Source organism: Lactuca sativa, chromosome 8, assembly GCF_002870075.4.
Source record: "Lactuca sativa cultivar Salinas chromosome 8, Lsat_Salinas_v11, whole genome shotgun sequence".
NCBI lineage: Eukaryota > Viridiplantae > Streptophyta > Magnoliopsida > Asterales > Asteraceae > Lactuca > Lactuca sativa.
The window spans coordinates 59,047,143-59,066,597 of NC_056630.2; the positions used below are offsets into that span (position 1 = coordinate 59,047,143).

Genomic DNA, 19,455 nt, shown 5'->3' on the forward strand with positions numbered 1-19,455 from the left:
AACTACTTAGTAATTCTTGTGAGGAGAATCTGTGCAGGAATAGAACTTAGCGACCACAAATAATCTCTTAGAAGATTGTTACCTATTCTGAGATCGTGATAGCAGAAAGAGAAATCGGCGATTAAAACTCTCCTGTTCAGAATCGTCGACAGTTTAAACTTGGCTCGTGAATAATCTTGAGGTCCTGTTCAGAATCGTCGACAGTTTAAACTTGGCTCGTGAATAATCTTGAGGTCGTAAGCTGTTTTGGAAGATCGCCAAACACACAAAGTGAACCTGCTACGAGGAAGAGATCGTGTTTTGCCCTAAAAAAACGTGTTTTTCTTCTTTTTGGGCCCTTGTTCAAATTAGACCTGGCAAACGTGTCGTGTCGTGTCGGGTTCGTGCCGTGTCAAGACATTAAACGGGTTGAAAGTGCTTGACCCTAACCTGACCCGTTTAATTATCGTGTCGTGTCAACCCGTTTATTTTCGTGTCTATTTCGTGTCGAGTTTCGGGTTAGGGTTTAAACCTTATAAATATGTTGTGTCATGTCGGTTTGAAACATTTTAAAGGTTGAAAAGTAAGAGTCATGGAGGAAAAAAAATGAAAAAAATGAAATGCAGGAGTTGAGAGGTAGAACGGAAAAAAATTATACTAGTAACTTTAGAACGCAAAAATGGAAAGAGTTAAGAGTTATGAAGAAAATGAGATAAGTAGTGAGGAGGAGTAAAATTAAGTCACTTTAAAAGTTTGAATTTTGTTGTTAATTCTTGAATTTGGGCCGCTTTAAATGTATAATATTGAAAATATTTCTAAAAATATGAAATATATATATCTATCTATATATATATATATATATATATATATATATATATATATATATATATATATATATAATTAAACGGGTCATCTTCGGGTCATCTTCGAGTCATCTTCGAGTTGAAAGTCTTGACCCTAACCCTACCCGTTTAATTATCGTGTCATGTCGTGTCAACCCGTGTACATAAACGGGTCGAAATCTCTGACCCTAACTAGCTAACTTCGTGTTGGGTTCGTGTCGAGTTGTCGTGTCGTGCCAAATTTTGCCAGGTCTAGTTCAAATCAGAAACCCTTTATTCACTAATTGGCCCAAATCTCATTAAATTAGTTTTCTAATTTGTGTGCAGAAGAAAAAAAAACATGTTTTATTGATCTATCAATTGTTTGAAATATATATATATATATATATATATATATATATATATATTAAATCAGTTTTCTGATTTGTGTAGAGGTTTACGATATTTTTTATAAATCGACACCTAAGGAGGAATCAGAAATCGAATCACGATGTCGGGAGGAGAATCATCCCAACCACCGGCTAAGGTACACACGTCGTTCACGTTCCAATGTCCGACTTTGACATCGACGAACTACACAATTTGGAGGATGCGAATGGAGGTGCTACTCGGGATTCATGGCGTTTGGGATGTGATTGATCCCGGACTAGATGACGTGAAGAAAAACAACATCGTGAAAGGATTGTTGTTTCAATCGATTCCGGAGGATTTAATCCTTCAAATCGGTAATTTGAAAACCAGAAGAGAGATGTGGGAAGCAATTAAAAGTCATAACTTAGGAGTTGATCGTGTGAAGGAAGTCTGACTCCAAACTCTAATCATAGAATTTGAAAATCTAAAGATGAGTGATACTAGTACAATAGATGATTTCGCTGCGAAATTATCCGGAATTGCTTCGAAATCCGCCTAACTAGGAGAAGTTATGAGTGAACAGAAGCTTGCGAAGAAGTTTCTTATGACTCTCCTTAGGCGATTTGTCCACATTGTTGCAGCCCTTGAACAAGTTTTGGACCTTAAAACAATTGGCTTTGAAGACGTGTTTGGTTGCTTAAAAGCTTATGAAGAAAGAATCAAGGGTGAAGACAAAGTAATTGAGACTCAAAATAAATTACTTTATTCCAAAACTAAATCGTCCAACAGAAACACCGATTCATCAAGAGGTAGAGGTCGGGGTTCAAATAACCGAGGAAGAGGATGTGGTCGGGGTAACACCCAAAATCACGGTCACTCAGAATCCTCTAAAAATCATGAAGATCTATAACAAAAAGGAAAACAACGTGAGCAAAGAGATCTCTCAAACATCCAATGTTACCGGTATGATAAATACAGACACTTTGCTTCAAGATGCCCGGACCGAATAAAAAATCATGAGGCTAACTTTAATCAGACGAAGGATATATAAATCATGAAGAAGGGACGTTCTTTATGATGAATACAATTCAAGAAACGGTGTTCTTGAAAGAAGATAAATATATCCCTCCGAAAGCTGAAGCAAATGCTGACGAAGACGGAATTTGGTACTTAGACAATCGTGCGAGCAACCACATGAACAACACTACTCTTATTTTTCTGAATTAAATAAAAAAATAACGGGTAGAGTGAGATTTGGAGATGGGTCGTATGTTAGCATTAAAGGAAAAGGGTCAATTTTGTTCGAAGGGAAAAGCGGTGAGCAAAAACTAATGAATGATATTTATTACATCCCATCACTTCGTAGCAATGTTATTAGCCTCGGGCAATCTACAATAGCCGGTTGTGATATCCGAATGCGAGGTGATTTTCTAACCATACCAGATGGAGATGGAAGATTACTTATGAAAGTACCGAGAAGTGAAAATCGACTCTACAACATAAAGTTAAAAGTTGGAAAACCACATTGCTTACAAGCCAAGTTTAATGAGGAAGCTTGGTTATGGCACCCGCGACTTGGCCACATTAAATTAGGCACGATAAACTAGATGCACAAGCTAGCTAAAGGGGTACCGACAATCCAACATCAAGACCAACTTTGTGAATCTTGCATGGTTGGAAAACAAACAAAGCAGTCGTTTGCAAAGAAAGCTAATTATAGAGCTACAAATATTCTCGAGATGGTGCATGGAGATATTTGTGGACTGGTTGATCCCTCCCAACCAAGTGGGTAATATTTATATTCTAGTTCTTATTGATGATTATTCTAGATATATGTGGTCTTTTTCTTTTAAAGCACAAAAGCGATGCATCCGGAATTTGTAACGACCCAATTCTTACAAAAAAAAATTCATTTTTAATTAATCGAAACCATTTGCATAAACCATAAATTCCCAAAACATCCGTTTTCAAATCATTATCCATTACATATTATTTTTCTTTAAATCATCAGAGCGTCCCAAAACATTTCAGTAAAAGAGAGATAGAGTGCACGCCGCGCCATCACGCCTTGCCCTTGCCCGCAGGCTCAGAAGTACCTGAAACAAAGCAACAACATGTAAGAAAAATGCTTAGTGAGTCCCCACGAGCATACCACACGCATCCACATACACATACCCTAATAGCTACTAAAGCTATGCATATACCACAGAAACCATGCAAGTACGAACCAACAACAGTGTCATGGGCTACCCCACATGGTCTTTACCTAGGACTGACATGGGCTCCCTTACATGGTCTTACGTCTAATGCCAGGGGCTACCCCACATGGTCTTTACCTAGGACTGCCATGGGCTACCCCACATGGTCTTAGATCTAATGCCTCGGGCTCCCCCCGGGGTCTTCCACGCAACCATACAATCACATAGCATGATAAATCATAAAATAACTATCATACACATAACATGATCAGATAATGGCCCGACCTTGGTGCCTTAGACCCATAGGTATGGTGAGAAGACTCACCTCGATCTGCTAGGTATAAATACTGCTCTCCTAACGGTCCACAACTTCCCGAGCTGAATAATAATAATAATAATAATAATAACATAACCCGCATTAGGGTTTTAAATTAACCAAGGGGAAAAACCCAACCTCTTAGTACTCACTCAAGGCCCAAATACCCTACTCTTGCTAATGGGCCCAAAAGTCCAAGTCCAAAATCCTTAATGGGCTTCTTGACCCGATAGAGGCCCAACAATAACTCCATGGCCCACCACCAGTCATAAGACTCGATATTCCCAGATTACACCAGGTCCAATAACCAAGTGAGGCCCAATTAGCCTAAGGGCCCAAAACAGATTTGGCCCATCTGCATGGCGTACGCTCGGCGTACCTTCCTGGTACGCGCAGCGTACTGGGTCATGGGACTACGCCCCGCGTATACTGAATTACGCCCAACATACCCCCCCCATTAAGTGCTTAATACTCATGTTCTTTACGTCCAAAAGCCAGATCTAAGTCTATAAAGATGTCCTAAGGCATAAAGTTGGCAACTTTATGCCTTTGCATGTCTTATACCCACCCAACTTCTCCATTAAGACCTTTCCAAGGTCATTAACCCATGCATGAGGCAACATCTCCCATCAAGCTTCCATTTTTATGATCTTACAGGGCCAAGGGACTTCAGATCTAACATTTCCATAGCCCCAGGTTGTTTACCCCACAAATGGAAGTCCAAAATCAACTAAAGGGACCAAAGCTAAAACCCTAACTAGATCTAAAGATTTAAGTGTAAAGATGAAAAATTGATACCTCCAGAGGCTTCTCTAGGTTGTTAATATGCAGGATCTTGAGGCCAAATATCACACCAAGCTTCCTTGAGTACTCCTTCTTCTTGAATGCTCACTAAAAGAACCACAATGAACTCTCAAAGCTCTAAAATGCACTTACTATAGCTATAAGGGTTTCAGAGGCGTTTGAAGGCGAGGGAGGCGGTCTAGATTGAGGCTCATAAGAGTTAAGGGTGTTTATAAAGGCCTCAAGTCCGGGTTTTAGGGTTTGAGTATTCTGGCACGTACGCCCCGCGTACTTCCGGTATGCCCAGCGTACGTGCTGCCTCCGCACGATCCTCAAAGCCAAGTACGCCAAGCGTACTCATAAGTACGCCCAACGCACTCGAGGGTCTCATTTGACATAATTAGAATTCTTCAAGGGCTACGAGTTCATACCTGATTTAGGGCGTTACAGAATTATTAAAAAGATTCAAGATATAAATTGAAAAACGAATCGATAAAGAGATCAAGACTTTCCATACGGATAGAGGTGGAGAATTCACATCGACTGAGCTGAACCGTTTTTGTGATGAAGAAGGGATTTCACTATGTTGACGACTCCTTATGCACCTCAACAAAATGGTATATTCGAACGGAGAAATCGAACACTACTTGAGATGTCACGGTGCCTAATGAAAGCAAAAAAATATTACAAACCACTTTGGGGCGAAGCGATACGACATGCAACGTTCATCATAAATCGTACACCTACTCGAGCATTGATAGGTGCTACACCATTCGAGAAATTTTATGGTGAAAAACTGAACCTTGAAGACTTGAAAGTATTTGGTTGTGTTGCATATGAAAGAGTAGTCTCAAAACATTTGAAGAAGCTTGATGATAGGTCACGACCATTGGTATATTTTGGAAAGGAAACCAATTCGGGAGGATTTCGGTTATATAATCCATGGTAAAATAAAATTATTATTAGTGCCCATGTAGTTTGTGATGAAAATAAAACATGGCAATGGAATAGTGAACCCAAAAATCAAGATGGAAATGGACCAGGTACATTTACGGTCTTGTGGAGTAACGGTTAAGCAACCCAATATAATGGTGGTCCGAGTCCAACTGCAACAGAAATTGAACAATTCACTGATCCGGCCTAAACCAATGACACTGATAATGATGATAGCTGCCCATCGCAACCTGTTGATGATCATAATAACAATGCAAGTTTTGTCCCACTTCGGCGGTCCACTCGAACTTTAGTGTTGCCAAGAAGATTAAATGAGTACGAGTTAGATGTGGATCATTTAATGTTGTCATTTGATGAAGAACTACAGAATTTTAAAGAAGCCAAAGTGAACAAAAATTGGCTCAATGCAATGAAGGCCGAAATTGACTCAATCGAGAAGAACAATACTTGGAAATTAGTTCCTCCACCTAAAGATGTTAAACCTATTGGGTTAAGATGGTTGTACAAAATTAAACGAAATACGAGTGGATCAATTACAAGGTACAAAGCGCGTCTAGTCGCTAAAGGCTATGTACAAGAGCAAGGCATTGATTTTGATGAAGTATTTGCGCCGGTAGCTCGAATCGAGACAATAAGACTATTAATCTCTTGCGGTCGGGAACTGATGGAAGATTCATCACTTAGATGTAAAAACGACATTTTTATATGGAAATTTAAAAGAAGTGTACGTGTGCCAACCGGAAGGTTTCGTGACACAAGGTGAAGAAACAAAAGTCTAAAAATTGGCAAAAGCTTTATACGGTCTCCGACAATCTCTGAGAGCATGAAATTTGAAGCTTAATAACACGTTGAAAAATATGGGTTTCCAACGATGCATCCAAGAAAATGTAGTTTATAGGAAGGTTGCAAATGGACAATTCACCATCGTTGCGGTTTATGTAGATGATTTGTTCGTGACTGGAACAAGTTTAGAGTTTATAAACCAATTCAAGAGACTAATGGCATTACGGTTTGAAATGCCAGACCTTTTGCTACTTGGGTATTGAAATATTGCAAGAAAATGGTTGTGTAAAGGTGAAGCAAAAGAGTTATGATATGAAGATTCTAAAAGAGGCAGGCATGCAAGAGTGTAATGCAACTCAATGTCCGATGGAGCCAGAAATAAAGTTATCAAAAGCTGAAGATGAACCAGAAGTTGAAGCTACCCATTACCGAAAATTAGTAGGTTGTTTACGATATCTCTTACACACTCGTCTTGACTTAGCATATTCAGTTGGAGCAGTTAGCCGTTATACGCAAAGTCCAAGAGAATCTCACGCACGCGATATTAAGCAAATTCTTCGTTACTTGCGTGGTATTCCATCTTTTGGGATAATATATAAACAAAGTAAAATTATGAGCTTGATACGTTATAGTGATAGCAGTCACAATGTGGATATTGATGATGGCAGAAGTACAACAGGTCATGTCTTCTACCTTGGTGACTCACCTATCAATTGGTGCTCCCAGAAGCAAGATACAGTAGCTTTGTCCTCGTGTGAAGCTGAGTTCATGGCAGCTATTGCAGCTGCGTGTCAAGCGGTTTGGTTATGGGAGTTGTTAGCTGAGCTGACAGGAATGAAGAAACAGAAGGTGTTGATTCGCATAGACAACAAATCAGTAATTGCATTGTCAAAGAATCCTGTCTTTCACGGAAGAAGCAAGCACATTCACACTCGATTCCACTTCATTCGAGAGCGTGTGGAAAACGAGCAAGTGACTGTTGAACATGTTTCGGGAGATAAACAACGAGCAGATCCACTTACAAAGGCCTTAGGTCGAATAAGGTTCGCAGAGATGAGAGCGATGCTTGGCGTGCAACAATTACCCTCGACTCAGAAATTCAGAGGGTGATTGTTAGTGAATATCTGAGTCCAATGTGGCAAGTTATGTGTGTTTGGTCCAGATCACAAGTCTTGGAGTGTTGTCCAAGTACTCCTTACTTCCTTGAGCAATAAGGAGCGCATATTAGGAAAGTGTAGATAACAAAATCCTAGTTATATTCTATTGTGTTTTGTATAGCATATTAGGAAAGTGTAGATAACAAAATCCTAGTTAGGCAACACTTCAAAATTCAAATTTGCTTTTTCTAATTATATGTTAAACTAGGTGTAAAACATGTGTAATATACAGATTGATTAAAAAAAACTATATATCAAAGTGTAAATAATAAATATTTATTAAAATAAAATTTTAAAATAAGGAATGAAAAACATATTAATTGCAATTTATTATCATATTTATTACATTTAATACTTTGCATATATAAGTATATGTATTATGTGGCTTTAATTTTAAATATTGAAAAAATCTAAAATTGACATGTGGATATTATTTTATTTTAAAAATATCACAAAATAACAAGTGTTGAGAGATTGACATGAGTCAAAATTGATCTTCATTTATTATAGTAGATTTGAAGTTATAATAACTTTAAAATTTTGGTATATCTTTTAATTAATGATTTATTAAAAATAACTGATAAATAAATTTTGAATTTTTACTATGAAAAATTAATTTATTTTGTAATCGTGGTTCCCACGGGTCATAAACTAGTATGTATATATATATATATATATATATATATATATATATATATATATATATATATATATATATATATATATATATATATATATATATATGAAACATAAATTATTTTGGGGCCCAAACCTTTGCGAGGCCCGGGGCGGTTGTCCAGCTTGCCCATCCTATTGGGTCGAGCCTAGTAATATCCTATATGTTGTTTCGTTACCTCGACTTTGGTTTTATATTAATATTTTTTTATGTTGGCTACGGTTTCGAACATTTTGACTACAATTGATATATTTTACTACGATTTTGTACATATCCTTACTAATATATATATATATATATATATATATATATATATATATATATATATATATATATATATATTGTTGAGATCCGTTGAGAACTCATAGTTTCCCGAGAACCCGAACTAAAGGTGGAGTGCTAGATCAAAATTAACTTATTAAGGGTATGATCGTCATCTTACCAATTTTATTTAATGTTTGATTTTTTGTGTTATTGGAAATATTAATAAAAATGTCTAAAAATTATTATAATAAATCAATTTTTTGGATTTTTTAAAAAAAAAAAATAATTTTCGGATTTTTAAAAATACACAGATTTTTTAAATTTTTTTAGAAAACATGAAATTAAAAAAAATAAAAAAAAATAACTGAATTTTTTTTTGAATAAAAACTAGAAATTTTTAAAAACAATAAAATTAAACAAAAAAAGCTATAATTTTTTAACAAAAAAATCAATGTTTAAATGCATATATTCATATTTTTTCAAGTGCATATATGCATATTTCTTATACTGTAATATTTATAAATAAATCATCAAAAAAAAAAACATTTTTAGTTACTAATCTATAAACAGAATAGTCCAAGTATATTAAAAATACAAAATAAGATATAAAAAACAAAAAATGCCACATATTAGCGTTTTCATGTCTTCATATCAAGATTTTCATATTTTCTTCAATTTATCACTTTTCACATCTTATATATTTTCCAGAAAATCTTCCAATCTACAAGAAAATTAAAAAAAAAGCAACATTCACAAAAATACATATGTATATATCATGTAAAATTCACATGTGATTATATAATATGATATTCACATGTTATTGTTTCTTTTGAGATTCATACGTGAATTACATTTGATCTATATGTGAATCACATGTAATTCATATGTGATCCACTTGATTTACATGTGAATCACATGTGATTCATATGTAATTAAATGTGATTTACATGTGAATTTACATGTGATTCACATGTAAATCACATGTAATTCACATATGAATCACATTCACATGTGATTTATATGTAAATTACATGTGAATCACATGTAATTCATATGTAATTCACTTGTGATTTACATATGAATGTGATTCATATTTGAATTACATGTGATTTACATGTGAATCACATGTAATTCATATGTGATTCACATGTAAATTACATGTGATTTACATGTGAATTACATGTGATTTACATGCAATTCAGTTATGATTCATATGTGATTCACATGTGATTTACATGTGACTCACTTGTGATTTACATATGAATCACATGTAATTCATATGTTATTCACTTGTGATTTACGTATGAATGTGATTCATACGTGAATTACATGTGAATCACATCTAATTCATATGTGATTTTTATTTGATTTACATGTGAATCACATACGATTCACATGTGAATCACATACTTCAAACACTATAATCCATATGCAGTACATTCTAATTTAATCACGAATAAAAACTATATCTTTTTTTTTTCGGGACCCGCACTCTGTCAAATCCTCTCATCTGTTAAAAACTAGAAAAAGCTGATTTTAATGAAAAAAACAAACCATGATCGATCTTGCATTTGTATTTTCTTTAAGTATTCACTTGCACATGTGAGGAAACCTTCTATTTCTTTTCTTCTATGTTATGAGTATAACTTTTTAAACAAAACTAGTGCTTGCATTGCTGATGATGTGCACTCAACATACCTAGTCAAGACATTTTGTAAGTCCCTTGAGAGGGTAAAATGGCCATTTATGTCTTTGTTCATACAACACTTCTTGTAGAGAGACATAGTAAATTAAAAGAAGATATTGAAATGGTGTGACATCTCCTAATTTCTCAGCCAGAAAAGACCGATTTAATTTATGTTTTTTAAATAAAATCAGAGAAATCCTTTTAAAAGATGTTGCGTAATTGGTCCTCAAAACAAAACTTGATAAAAGTTTATCAAAACCTTTCTTTAAGAAATGTATAGTTTCATTTCATATCAAAACATCGGGATGTCATGTTCCGATACAGATCAAAAGCATAAACAAGACATTATAAGCCTTACAACAGTTATTTACAACTACTGGCCTATAATCCAAAAATCTCTCATCATCCTCCGACTATGCTCCGGGTCCACAACCTGTAATAATAAAAAGTTGAGTGGGTCAGGCTTGGGAGCCTGGTGAGCATATAGGGTTTTCAACCCACAATAATAATAAACTTATTAAGTTCACCAATCAACAATAACTCTGATTACCCATTCCCGTTGTCCTCACTTTACGTCCCTAAACACCTATCACAAGGAACCTAGCCTAAGGAATATCATCGGGATGGACACTACTGCTAAGGGGTCTCCTCAGCCATACATGTCCTAAATGTAACCATGAGGGGGATTGGAGTACGCTAATGAACATTTAGTTCATCAACACCTACAAGTTGCGAACCTGCTAGTGTGCCACTGGACTATCAAGAAAAGTCTATGGTCGTCATCTATACTCTGCTAGACGACTACAACAACAACATCGAGGCCTCTCACCATTTTAACACACATCAACTATTTTGTCTACCCATGTTCTACCCAACATATTTGTAGATAAAATACATATACAGTTTAAAACTTGTATGAAACATCTGTTCAACAGTCACCTCAAATAAACACTTAATATAATTACACATAGCACGTATTTTATAGAAAATACTTCATATCTAGGTGTAAGATGAAAGTGACTACACACTCACATTATTAGATGATAATCGGGCACCAGTTCGTTTCCTAAAACGATCGTTTCTAATAAAACCGGGAGTTTTATTGAGAAACCGGGCTCTGTGAAGGTTGGGCTTTGAAACCAAAAAGATAAATTTCTCGGGCTTCTTGGGCACATCAAGGCGCATTTCAGGTGTTTGGTATAATACCGGGGCTTTGGGGGAGTTGGAATGGAAGAAATATCAGTTTAGGGGTGTAAAATGGCAATTTTCCAAATTATCCCCGGGAGGTCTCGCACCTTTCTATTTATAGGGACGAGGCTTCTGATCGGACGGCTGGAAAGAAGCCACGCGGCAGTAGATCCGAAGGGGGCAGCACATGGCTCGCACGTGCGAGCCCTCGCTGCTGATCGCTGATTGGACCAAAGTGTAGGTCCGAGGGTCGGACCCGAAGCAGGAGGAAAGGGAGACAGCTGGTGCGAAGGTCGGACACGCGACAGGCATTGCGAGGCTCGGACTAGGCTGCACACGCGTCACTCCTCGGATGCGCCACGACTTCGGATGACTTAGCAGATTTCGGACACGTGGCATGATTTAAGCGAGGGTGACGTGGCCGAAGTCCACGTATGCGAAATTCCTCGATTTTGGTAAATTTTCTCGATTTTCGCGTCAAAACATCTAAAATCCATAACTTTCGCATACGAGCTCCGTTTTTGACTTTCTTTATATGCACGCGTAGGTAAAATTACGCTCTATAACTTCCGTTTAGACTTCCTCGGCTAATTTTGAATTTAATTTTTATATTATTATTTTTAACAGACCGGGACAGGAAATCCCATAAAAATTCATAACTTCTTCATCCGACGTCCATTTTCGTCTGTCTTTTTACCGTTGTGCTATTATTGACGAGACCTTCGTTTCTCGTTTAGGTTGTGTCGGCTAAAAATCACTCGATCTAAAATTCAAGTTTTTAGTTGTCTACTGTTAAGCTGAAACTTCGAAAAATCATAACTTCCTCATACGAAGTCAGATTTGGGCGTTCTTTTTATACATATTCTCGGTTTAACGAGCATTACGACTTTCGTTTAGATCACTAAGGCTAAAAAGTAGTTTATCAAAAACTCACTTTTTACGACATTCGGCACCGTGCCGGTTTTGTCGTGAAACTTCGACAGGTCATAGCTTCTTCATTATAACTCGGATTTTGGTATTCTTTATATATCCATAATCCTTGTCACGACCACTACAAATTTATTAATAGATATCGGTCTTATCTAATCTTTTTTTTTGACGCTCAATTTTATTCTTAATTAATTAAACCCTAATAATTAAGCATAAAACACATAATTCACATAATATTCACATAATTCCTTTTCATTTTTTCAAAATGAGTTACAAAGGTTAATCTAGACTATCACATCAATAGTAATGCCTAGCCTAGAAACACGGGCATTACAAATGGTAAGTTATTTAGGAATCTTACTCGTGTTCAATGACAATGTCAGCAAAGAACTCTGTAGGATTGACAATCTATGATGGAGTATAAAATATAAATATCAATTCTTTTTAACCTAACAAACTTTTTTTTTTTAAATTTACTAAAATACCTTCAACCATTCTGATGATCATGCTGGTTCCCATGATGCTACCCCACCATATTTGCTCTGTAATATTATGATCACAATCAAGTTAAATTGTTTAGAAATTAAATTAGAATGTCTATTGAGGAATCCAAGTATTTGTGTTCATTTTTATTTTAGGCATGATCATCAAACACTAGCTATATACAGTTAATTAGATAAGATTATGAGCATAATTAAATCAGTAGAATATGGGATACATGCAAAAAAAAAATAGTGTTTTAATGGAGCGCTTATTTGATAAAACCATTATACTTGACCAAAATAGAAAATCTTGCATAATAAAAAGGGCTCTATAATAAAATCAATTATAATGAATCTTAAAAAAAATAATCCAAAAAAAGGCTCTTGAATACTGCACAATAAAAAGGATAATAAATTAAATTACCATAAAAAGATATTTTTACCTTAATTAATAATTACAAAGTGGGATAAAATCATACTTGCTCTTCTTGAAATATTTTTATCTGATTTGAGATCTTTTGGAGGGGGAGAAATAATATATGCCAACAATCCATTTACATCATGAATCAGAAACTTTTTTGCTGACGTAGCAACATGAGTTTTCATGATTTGGATTCCATTAAGGTAGGAATAATCAATGAGGATTTGTATGCTACCAATGATGAGTTTTTTAGAAAGAGATTTAGTGATAATTGTATCCATTTGTGTAGGAAGATCTTGAATTGCTTAAGTATTATCATTGGGATTCAAAATTACACATTTACCCTTTGCTTTTCTCCTTTTTCTCTCTCTTGATGCTTCATGGCTTGCAGTGTTAGCAACATTGGTAAGTTGACTGAGATCTGTGTACTTTTCTACTTTTTCTGACTATTTTACCCTTGAGAATATTTGAGTAACTTTCTGCTTTTAGCACCATTGGTTGTATCTTCTTGATGGATATTCAAATTGTGAGATTATAATTTTGTTCCTTTTTTCATCAATTTCTGTATCGTCTTCTTCTTGTTCTTACCTCTGAAGATTTCCAGTAGCTTATCTTATGAAACCTGATTCTAAGCTTCCACCTCACTTTTGAATTGATTCCTCTTTTTGTGATTTATTAACAAAAGACTGAACAATATTAAACAACAAAATCAATACTAAGATGCGCACAGATGATAACAAAGAACCCTAATTTCACATTTCAACGATAATCAATCACAATATCATCGATCACAGAAATTCATCACCTTCTTCATTTCTCCTTCCATTGCAATAACAATTGCGTTTAATGTTGATTGTCAAACAGAGTGATTTCAGCTACGAATCAGAGACAAATTTTAATAAAATTTTACGTTAACATCAACAAAGAACTTTACGCTCCATAAAAATCGACGGAAGATAAACAAAATCGATGACGAAATCAAGCTAAACACATAGTGTCATAGTTGAAACGAATAAATCTTAACATCAATTTAAAATCTTAGCTTCCGCATGCACAAAGAGTGGAATTTACAATGATTTTTTCTACCTAAAAATATACCTAACTAGCTTATACATCGTTCGGAGTGAAAATCATCGGAAAGACGGAAACGAATATGAAAAGCAAAACAGAATATCACAGATAAACATCACATAAACGATAACATGAAACAAAATGATAATTATCGGCGATTACAATGGAAATGCAGAGATTGAAGGAAGAGAATTCATACCTCTCGATGTGTAGATGCAAAAACTCTTCGTCTTCGTCAACCTTTGTAGTCTGCGAACATATGTTTAAATGAATCTCCTTGTCAATTATATAAAATTCTTTCCAGGCATTTACACCTCCTAAAAATTTTATTGGAAACAGGGGATGTCAATGGAGAAAGAGGAGAGACGATGAAGAAGGTAACCGATCGATGACGTGATGATTACTGTACGCGACCATAGATTTCAGACCATGGTGTTGGATTTCGTCAAACAATCAACGATGAAGTTGTGAAGGAAAAGGCAATCAAGGGATTAGAGAGAGAAAATCTGAATTTGGGGGAATATCAAGGTGAGAGAGAAGGGGGTTGGTGAGGACCACGATGGTTTTGGGGTAGTAATCTGTAGGTTACCTATCTTTAAGGATAGAACATTTTTCTACCGAGTTTAATCTCATGATTATTTTTAAGACTTCTCGGAGTGGTGCGGTAGGAGACCGCACTTTGGTGCCACATCAGCAGGGAACACCGCCCCCAGGGTGCGGTTTCCTGCCATTGAGACCGCAGTGTGGCCCTTGAAGACCGCGGTATTTGATTGGTTGGTCATATTCTTGACCGTTGAACGCAATTTCCCCTTTTTTTTTCTTTTTTTTTTTCTTTCCTTCCTATATATATACACATATCAAACTCAATTTTTTTCACAATACAATCTTCTCTCTCTCAAATTTTTTTTTTTTTAAATCACCACTCTCCAAAAAATGTCATCTTCTTCATCTTCTGAAGAATTTCAAACTATTTTTGATACCGCTATTGCGTGTGTTCAAATGGCGGAACAAACATACAACGTTGTATGTAACAACGCAGCTGCAAGTTCTCAACAGAGAACACGAAGATACATTTACAGAAATCGTGAAGAAGCCAACCAACGTTTGGTGCAAGACTATTTTGCAGAGAATGCCACTTACCAAGGGTATTATTTTCGTAGGCGCTTCAGAATGCTCAAAGGTTTATTCGAACGTATAGTTGAAGATGTAACGAGGGAGTGCAGTTTTTTCCAACAACGCTACGATGCTAGAGGTACACCCGGTTTCACTCCGTTACAAAAATGCACGGCCGCACTTCGTCAGTTAGCATATGGCATTCCGCCTGATGCGTTAGACGAAAGTTTTAGGATGTCTGCTAGGACAGCACGAGACAGTCTCCATTTTTTCTGCAAAACTGTCATTCAGTTTTATGGTCCAAAATATTTACGTAAGCCTACACGTAATGACATCTTGCAATTGCAAGCTCATCATGCTAGTGTGCATGGGTTTCCTGGAATGCTAGGAAGCTTAGATTGTCTCCATTGGGCATGGGAAAATTGCCCTACAGCATATCATGGGCAATTTACACGAGGTGATCATGGTCACCCAACGGTGGTACTTGAAGCAGTTGCATCACAAGATATGTGGATTTGGCATGCTTTTTTTGGTTCTCCTGGTTCGATTAACGACATCAACGTTCTTAACCGTTCACCAATATTTAACAACATATACGATGGATCCGCACCAGATTCTTCTTTTCAAGTGCATGGAACGCCATATAAGTATGGTTATTATCTGGTCGATGGAATCTATCCTGAGTATGCTGTGTTTGTTAAGTCGTTTTCAGCTCCACATGGTTCTAGACGAAAGAAATTCAAGAGAGCTCAAGAAAGAGCTAGGAAGGATGTTGAGCGTGCTTTTGGAGCTCTGAAGAAACGATGGTTCATACTGAAAAAACCAGCAGCTTATTTGGGCGAGGAAAAACTTCAAGAAATCATGTATACGTGTATTATATTGCATAACATGATTATCGAAGACGAAGGAAGAGCGATATGTGTGTTTGACGAGGAAGAAATAATACCAGAGATACAGCCAATAGAAATTGGTGGCGAAGAGTATATAAACAGAAGAGCAGAGATACGTTGCAATGAAACATTTCATAATCTTCGCAATGACTTGGTGGAACACATTTACGGGGTTCAAAACATTAACCTTAATTTGGATCCACCGGATGACCCCAAAGACGAGTTCTCGGAGAACGACTTTATGTAGTTTCCTTTAGTTATTTTATTTATGTTTTTTAAGTTTATAGGGTTATTTAAATGTCATGTGTGTGGTTTTTTTTTAGTAACGCAATGTACTGTTTTTTTTTTTTCAAGTAATGAAGAATTATGTTTTTTTTTTATTAAAATAGAAGGTATATTAAATTAAATTAGTTAAAAAAAAAAAGTTTTATTAAATTAAAATACTTAAAAAAAACAAAAAAATAAAAGAAATGCAAAGTGTGGCACCACACCCTTGGTGTGGCAAGAAACCACACTTAAGTGGTAAAATGTGATGTGGCGCTTACGTGACGAGGGAGGGAGTGCGGTTTCGGTGGCACCACTCCCTCCAGCCTAATAAACTTGATATGCCACTAAACTTATTAATATTTACAAATTTTGCCATTAATCATGTAAGCCATACAAATAACTGATCTAACGCTCCACTTTTAGTTCTCGGGAAACTATGAGTTCTCAAATGATCATTTCCCCCCTCTCTCTCTCTCTCTCTCTCTCTCTCTATATATATATATATATATATATATATATATATATATATATATATATATATATATATGTTGGTTCCCTTGAGATTAATAAAAAAAATTAGACATTGTGAGATGGTTTGTAAGGCCCTGATCCTCAGGTATTAATAAAGGTATTTTGGTTTGTCTTTCTAGTACCTACTCGGCGAGTTGGCCTCCTTACTCGTCGAGTAGTAGCGGGTTTGCCAATGAAGTTTAATGATCTACTCGTCGAGTTCGCTATGGGGCTCGACGAGTAGATGCTGGCAGATGAAACCCTAAACTTCGGGGCCTTGCACCCTATTTAAAGGGGTCATAAGCCTCCCTTAGCCCCCCCCCCCCCCCCCTTTACAGTTCTTTTCCTCCTAAAGACCCTGATTCGAGTGTGAGTGTGTTCTTGGTGATTTTTAAGCTAAAAGGAAAGATTTGGTGAAGGGAGCACTTGAGGAAATAAGTTAAAAGAAGCAAAGGACTTGTGGGGATTCAAGACCTGCCTTTTTGGAACACTTTCTGAAGGTATTAAGCTGTTCCTTGGTTCATTTCCTTCCAAAACCCTTTTGTGCATGGATTCTAGGAAAGGGACTTTGTGTTTAAGTCAAGATCTGGAGTTGTAACTTCAGATCTGGATTCCTTTTGGCCTTGATGTGCATAAAGTTATCCATTTAGCCTAGCATGAGCCTTCCATCAAGTGTATGACTCAATCCCAAGCGTAGATTTGCTATTTTAAGGCCTTAGAGCCTTGCATGCACGTAAACTTTGCAACTTTACGTGAAAAGCATGCCTCAGGAGCCTAGATCTGTAATCTGGAAGCATTGCATGGCTCAAAGGAGTCAGTATGGCTCGAGATCTGATAGGACTCGGCGAGTCTCAGAGGGAGACTCGGCGAGTCATATGAAGGCAGGCATGAACTCGGCGAGTTGGATGAACAACTCGGCGAGCCCGATGAACATTGCTATGAACTCGATGAGTTGGATGAACAACTCAGTGAGCTGGATGAAGATTGCCTAGAACTCGACGAGTTGAAGGAACAACTCGACAAGTTAAGTAAGACTCCCCAATTGATTCAATGGTCACAAACATGTCGAGTGGCAAGCAAGGAAACCCGACGAGTGGACCTTAGATTATCAGTCGAGACCACATGAACTCGGCGAGTCACCTCGATGACTCGGCAAGTAGATGTTATCCCGTGAAACTCGGCGAGTCACTTGTAGCACTCGGCGAGTTAGGGCCAACATGGACTGTTGACTTGATCCTAACGGAAGTGGTCAGGGCGGACTTTAAAGTTAATGACTGGGGATTATATGACACTTTTAGGTAGTTGAGTTGGAGCAGTTCGTGGAGCATATCTAGTCGAAAAAGTATTAGTTCAGCATACGTGTCAGGTGAGTCTTCTCACCATACCTATGGGTCTAAGGCACCAAGGCAGGCCCATTATGTGATTACAGTAGATGTGATAGATACTCTGTGTTGCTTTGCTATGTGATTGCATGTCTTATGAAGACCCCGGGGGGAGCCCGTGGCATTGGATGTAAGACCATGTGGGGTAGCCCATGGCAGTCCTAGGTGAAGACCATGTGGGGTAGCCCATGGCACTAGATGTAAGACCATGTGGGGTAGCCCATGGCAGTCCTAGGTAAAGACCATGTGGGGTAGCCCATGACACTATTACAGGTTGAATGTATGCATGGTTTATGTGTGATGTGGGTAGCCCTATGGCTATCAGGGTATGTGATTGTGTGGTATGCTCTAGGAAACTCACTAAGCGTTTCGCTTACAAGTTGTTGATTATTGCAGGTACTTCGGAGCCTAAGGGCAAAGGCAAGGCATGATGGCGTGGCGTGTACTCTATCTCTCTTTTGGAAGTTTTGGGGACTCTCTGATGATTTCATAAAATACAACAATGATGTAATGAATGTGATTTGGAAACAAATGTTTTGAAAACTTATGGAATATGTATTCGGATTACTTATTAAAACGAAAAATTTCCTTGTAAATTTTGGGATGTTACAAATTGGTATCAGAGCCTTGGTTTGAGAGATTCGGACACATCCTCAGATGTGTCAAGACTCAAACTGAGGAAATGGTAAACGTTTTCAAAAGTAACTTAAAAAGGATTTTCTTTTAGTCCAAAAGAAGAGAGTACAACGCGCGTGATCTATGTGAAATTGCTAAGTGTATGCTAAAAAAATTATATATGATTAGGAGTTGCAGCCTCAGAATGAGTGATTTTGCCTTATTTCCTTTTCCTTGTTCGGATGTGGTTTTAGGGTAGAATCTCTTATTCAAAATTCTATTTGATCCTTTCTGTGTATAATTTGCATGCCTAATAGCAACCTGCAGTGATTGGTATGATTGTTGTGAGCAGGACAATCGTAGGGTATTCAGGGATTGAATCTTGCGAGGACTGTGAGTCATAGTTTTTCGGTTATGATAGTTTTGGATGTACTGGGTAAAGCAGGGGGAAAGGTACGGGTAGGTGTGGAAGGTAGTACTGTGCCCATAATATTGGAAGCACAGGACCCGTACCCGAACCCATGTTCTATCTGGGAATTCCAAAGGAGCTTGGTATGGATACAATCTTGATGTGGGAATCCTGATCTTTATGTTTG

General features: G+C 36.9%; 1 protein-coding gene across 1 annotated transcript; it reads left to right on the forward strand.

The window, feature by feature from the left end:
- The first annotated feature begins 15,015 nt into the window (after positions 1-15,015).
- Positions 15,016-16,332, forward strand: LOC111911183 (protein ALP1-like). The gene has a single exon (XM_023906966.2). It carries the CDS (start codon positions 15,016-15,018, stop codon positions 16,330-16,332), a length of 1,317 nt encoding a protein of 438 aa, XP_023762734.2.
- Positions 16,333-19,455: the final 3,123 nt, after the last annotated feature.

Excerpts from the sequence above, each read along its gene's own strand:
- LOC111911183 (XM_023906966.2), top strand. The coding sequence starts at position 15,016 with ATGTCATCTTCTTCATCTTCTGAAGAATTTCAAACTATTTTTGATACC.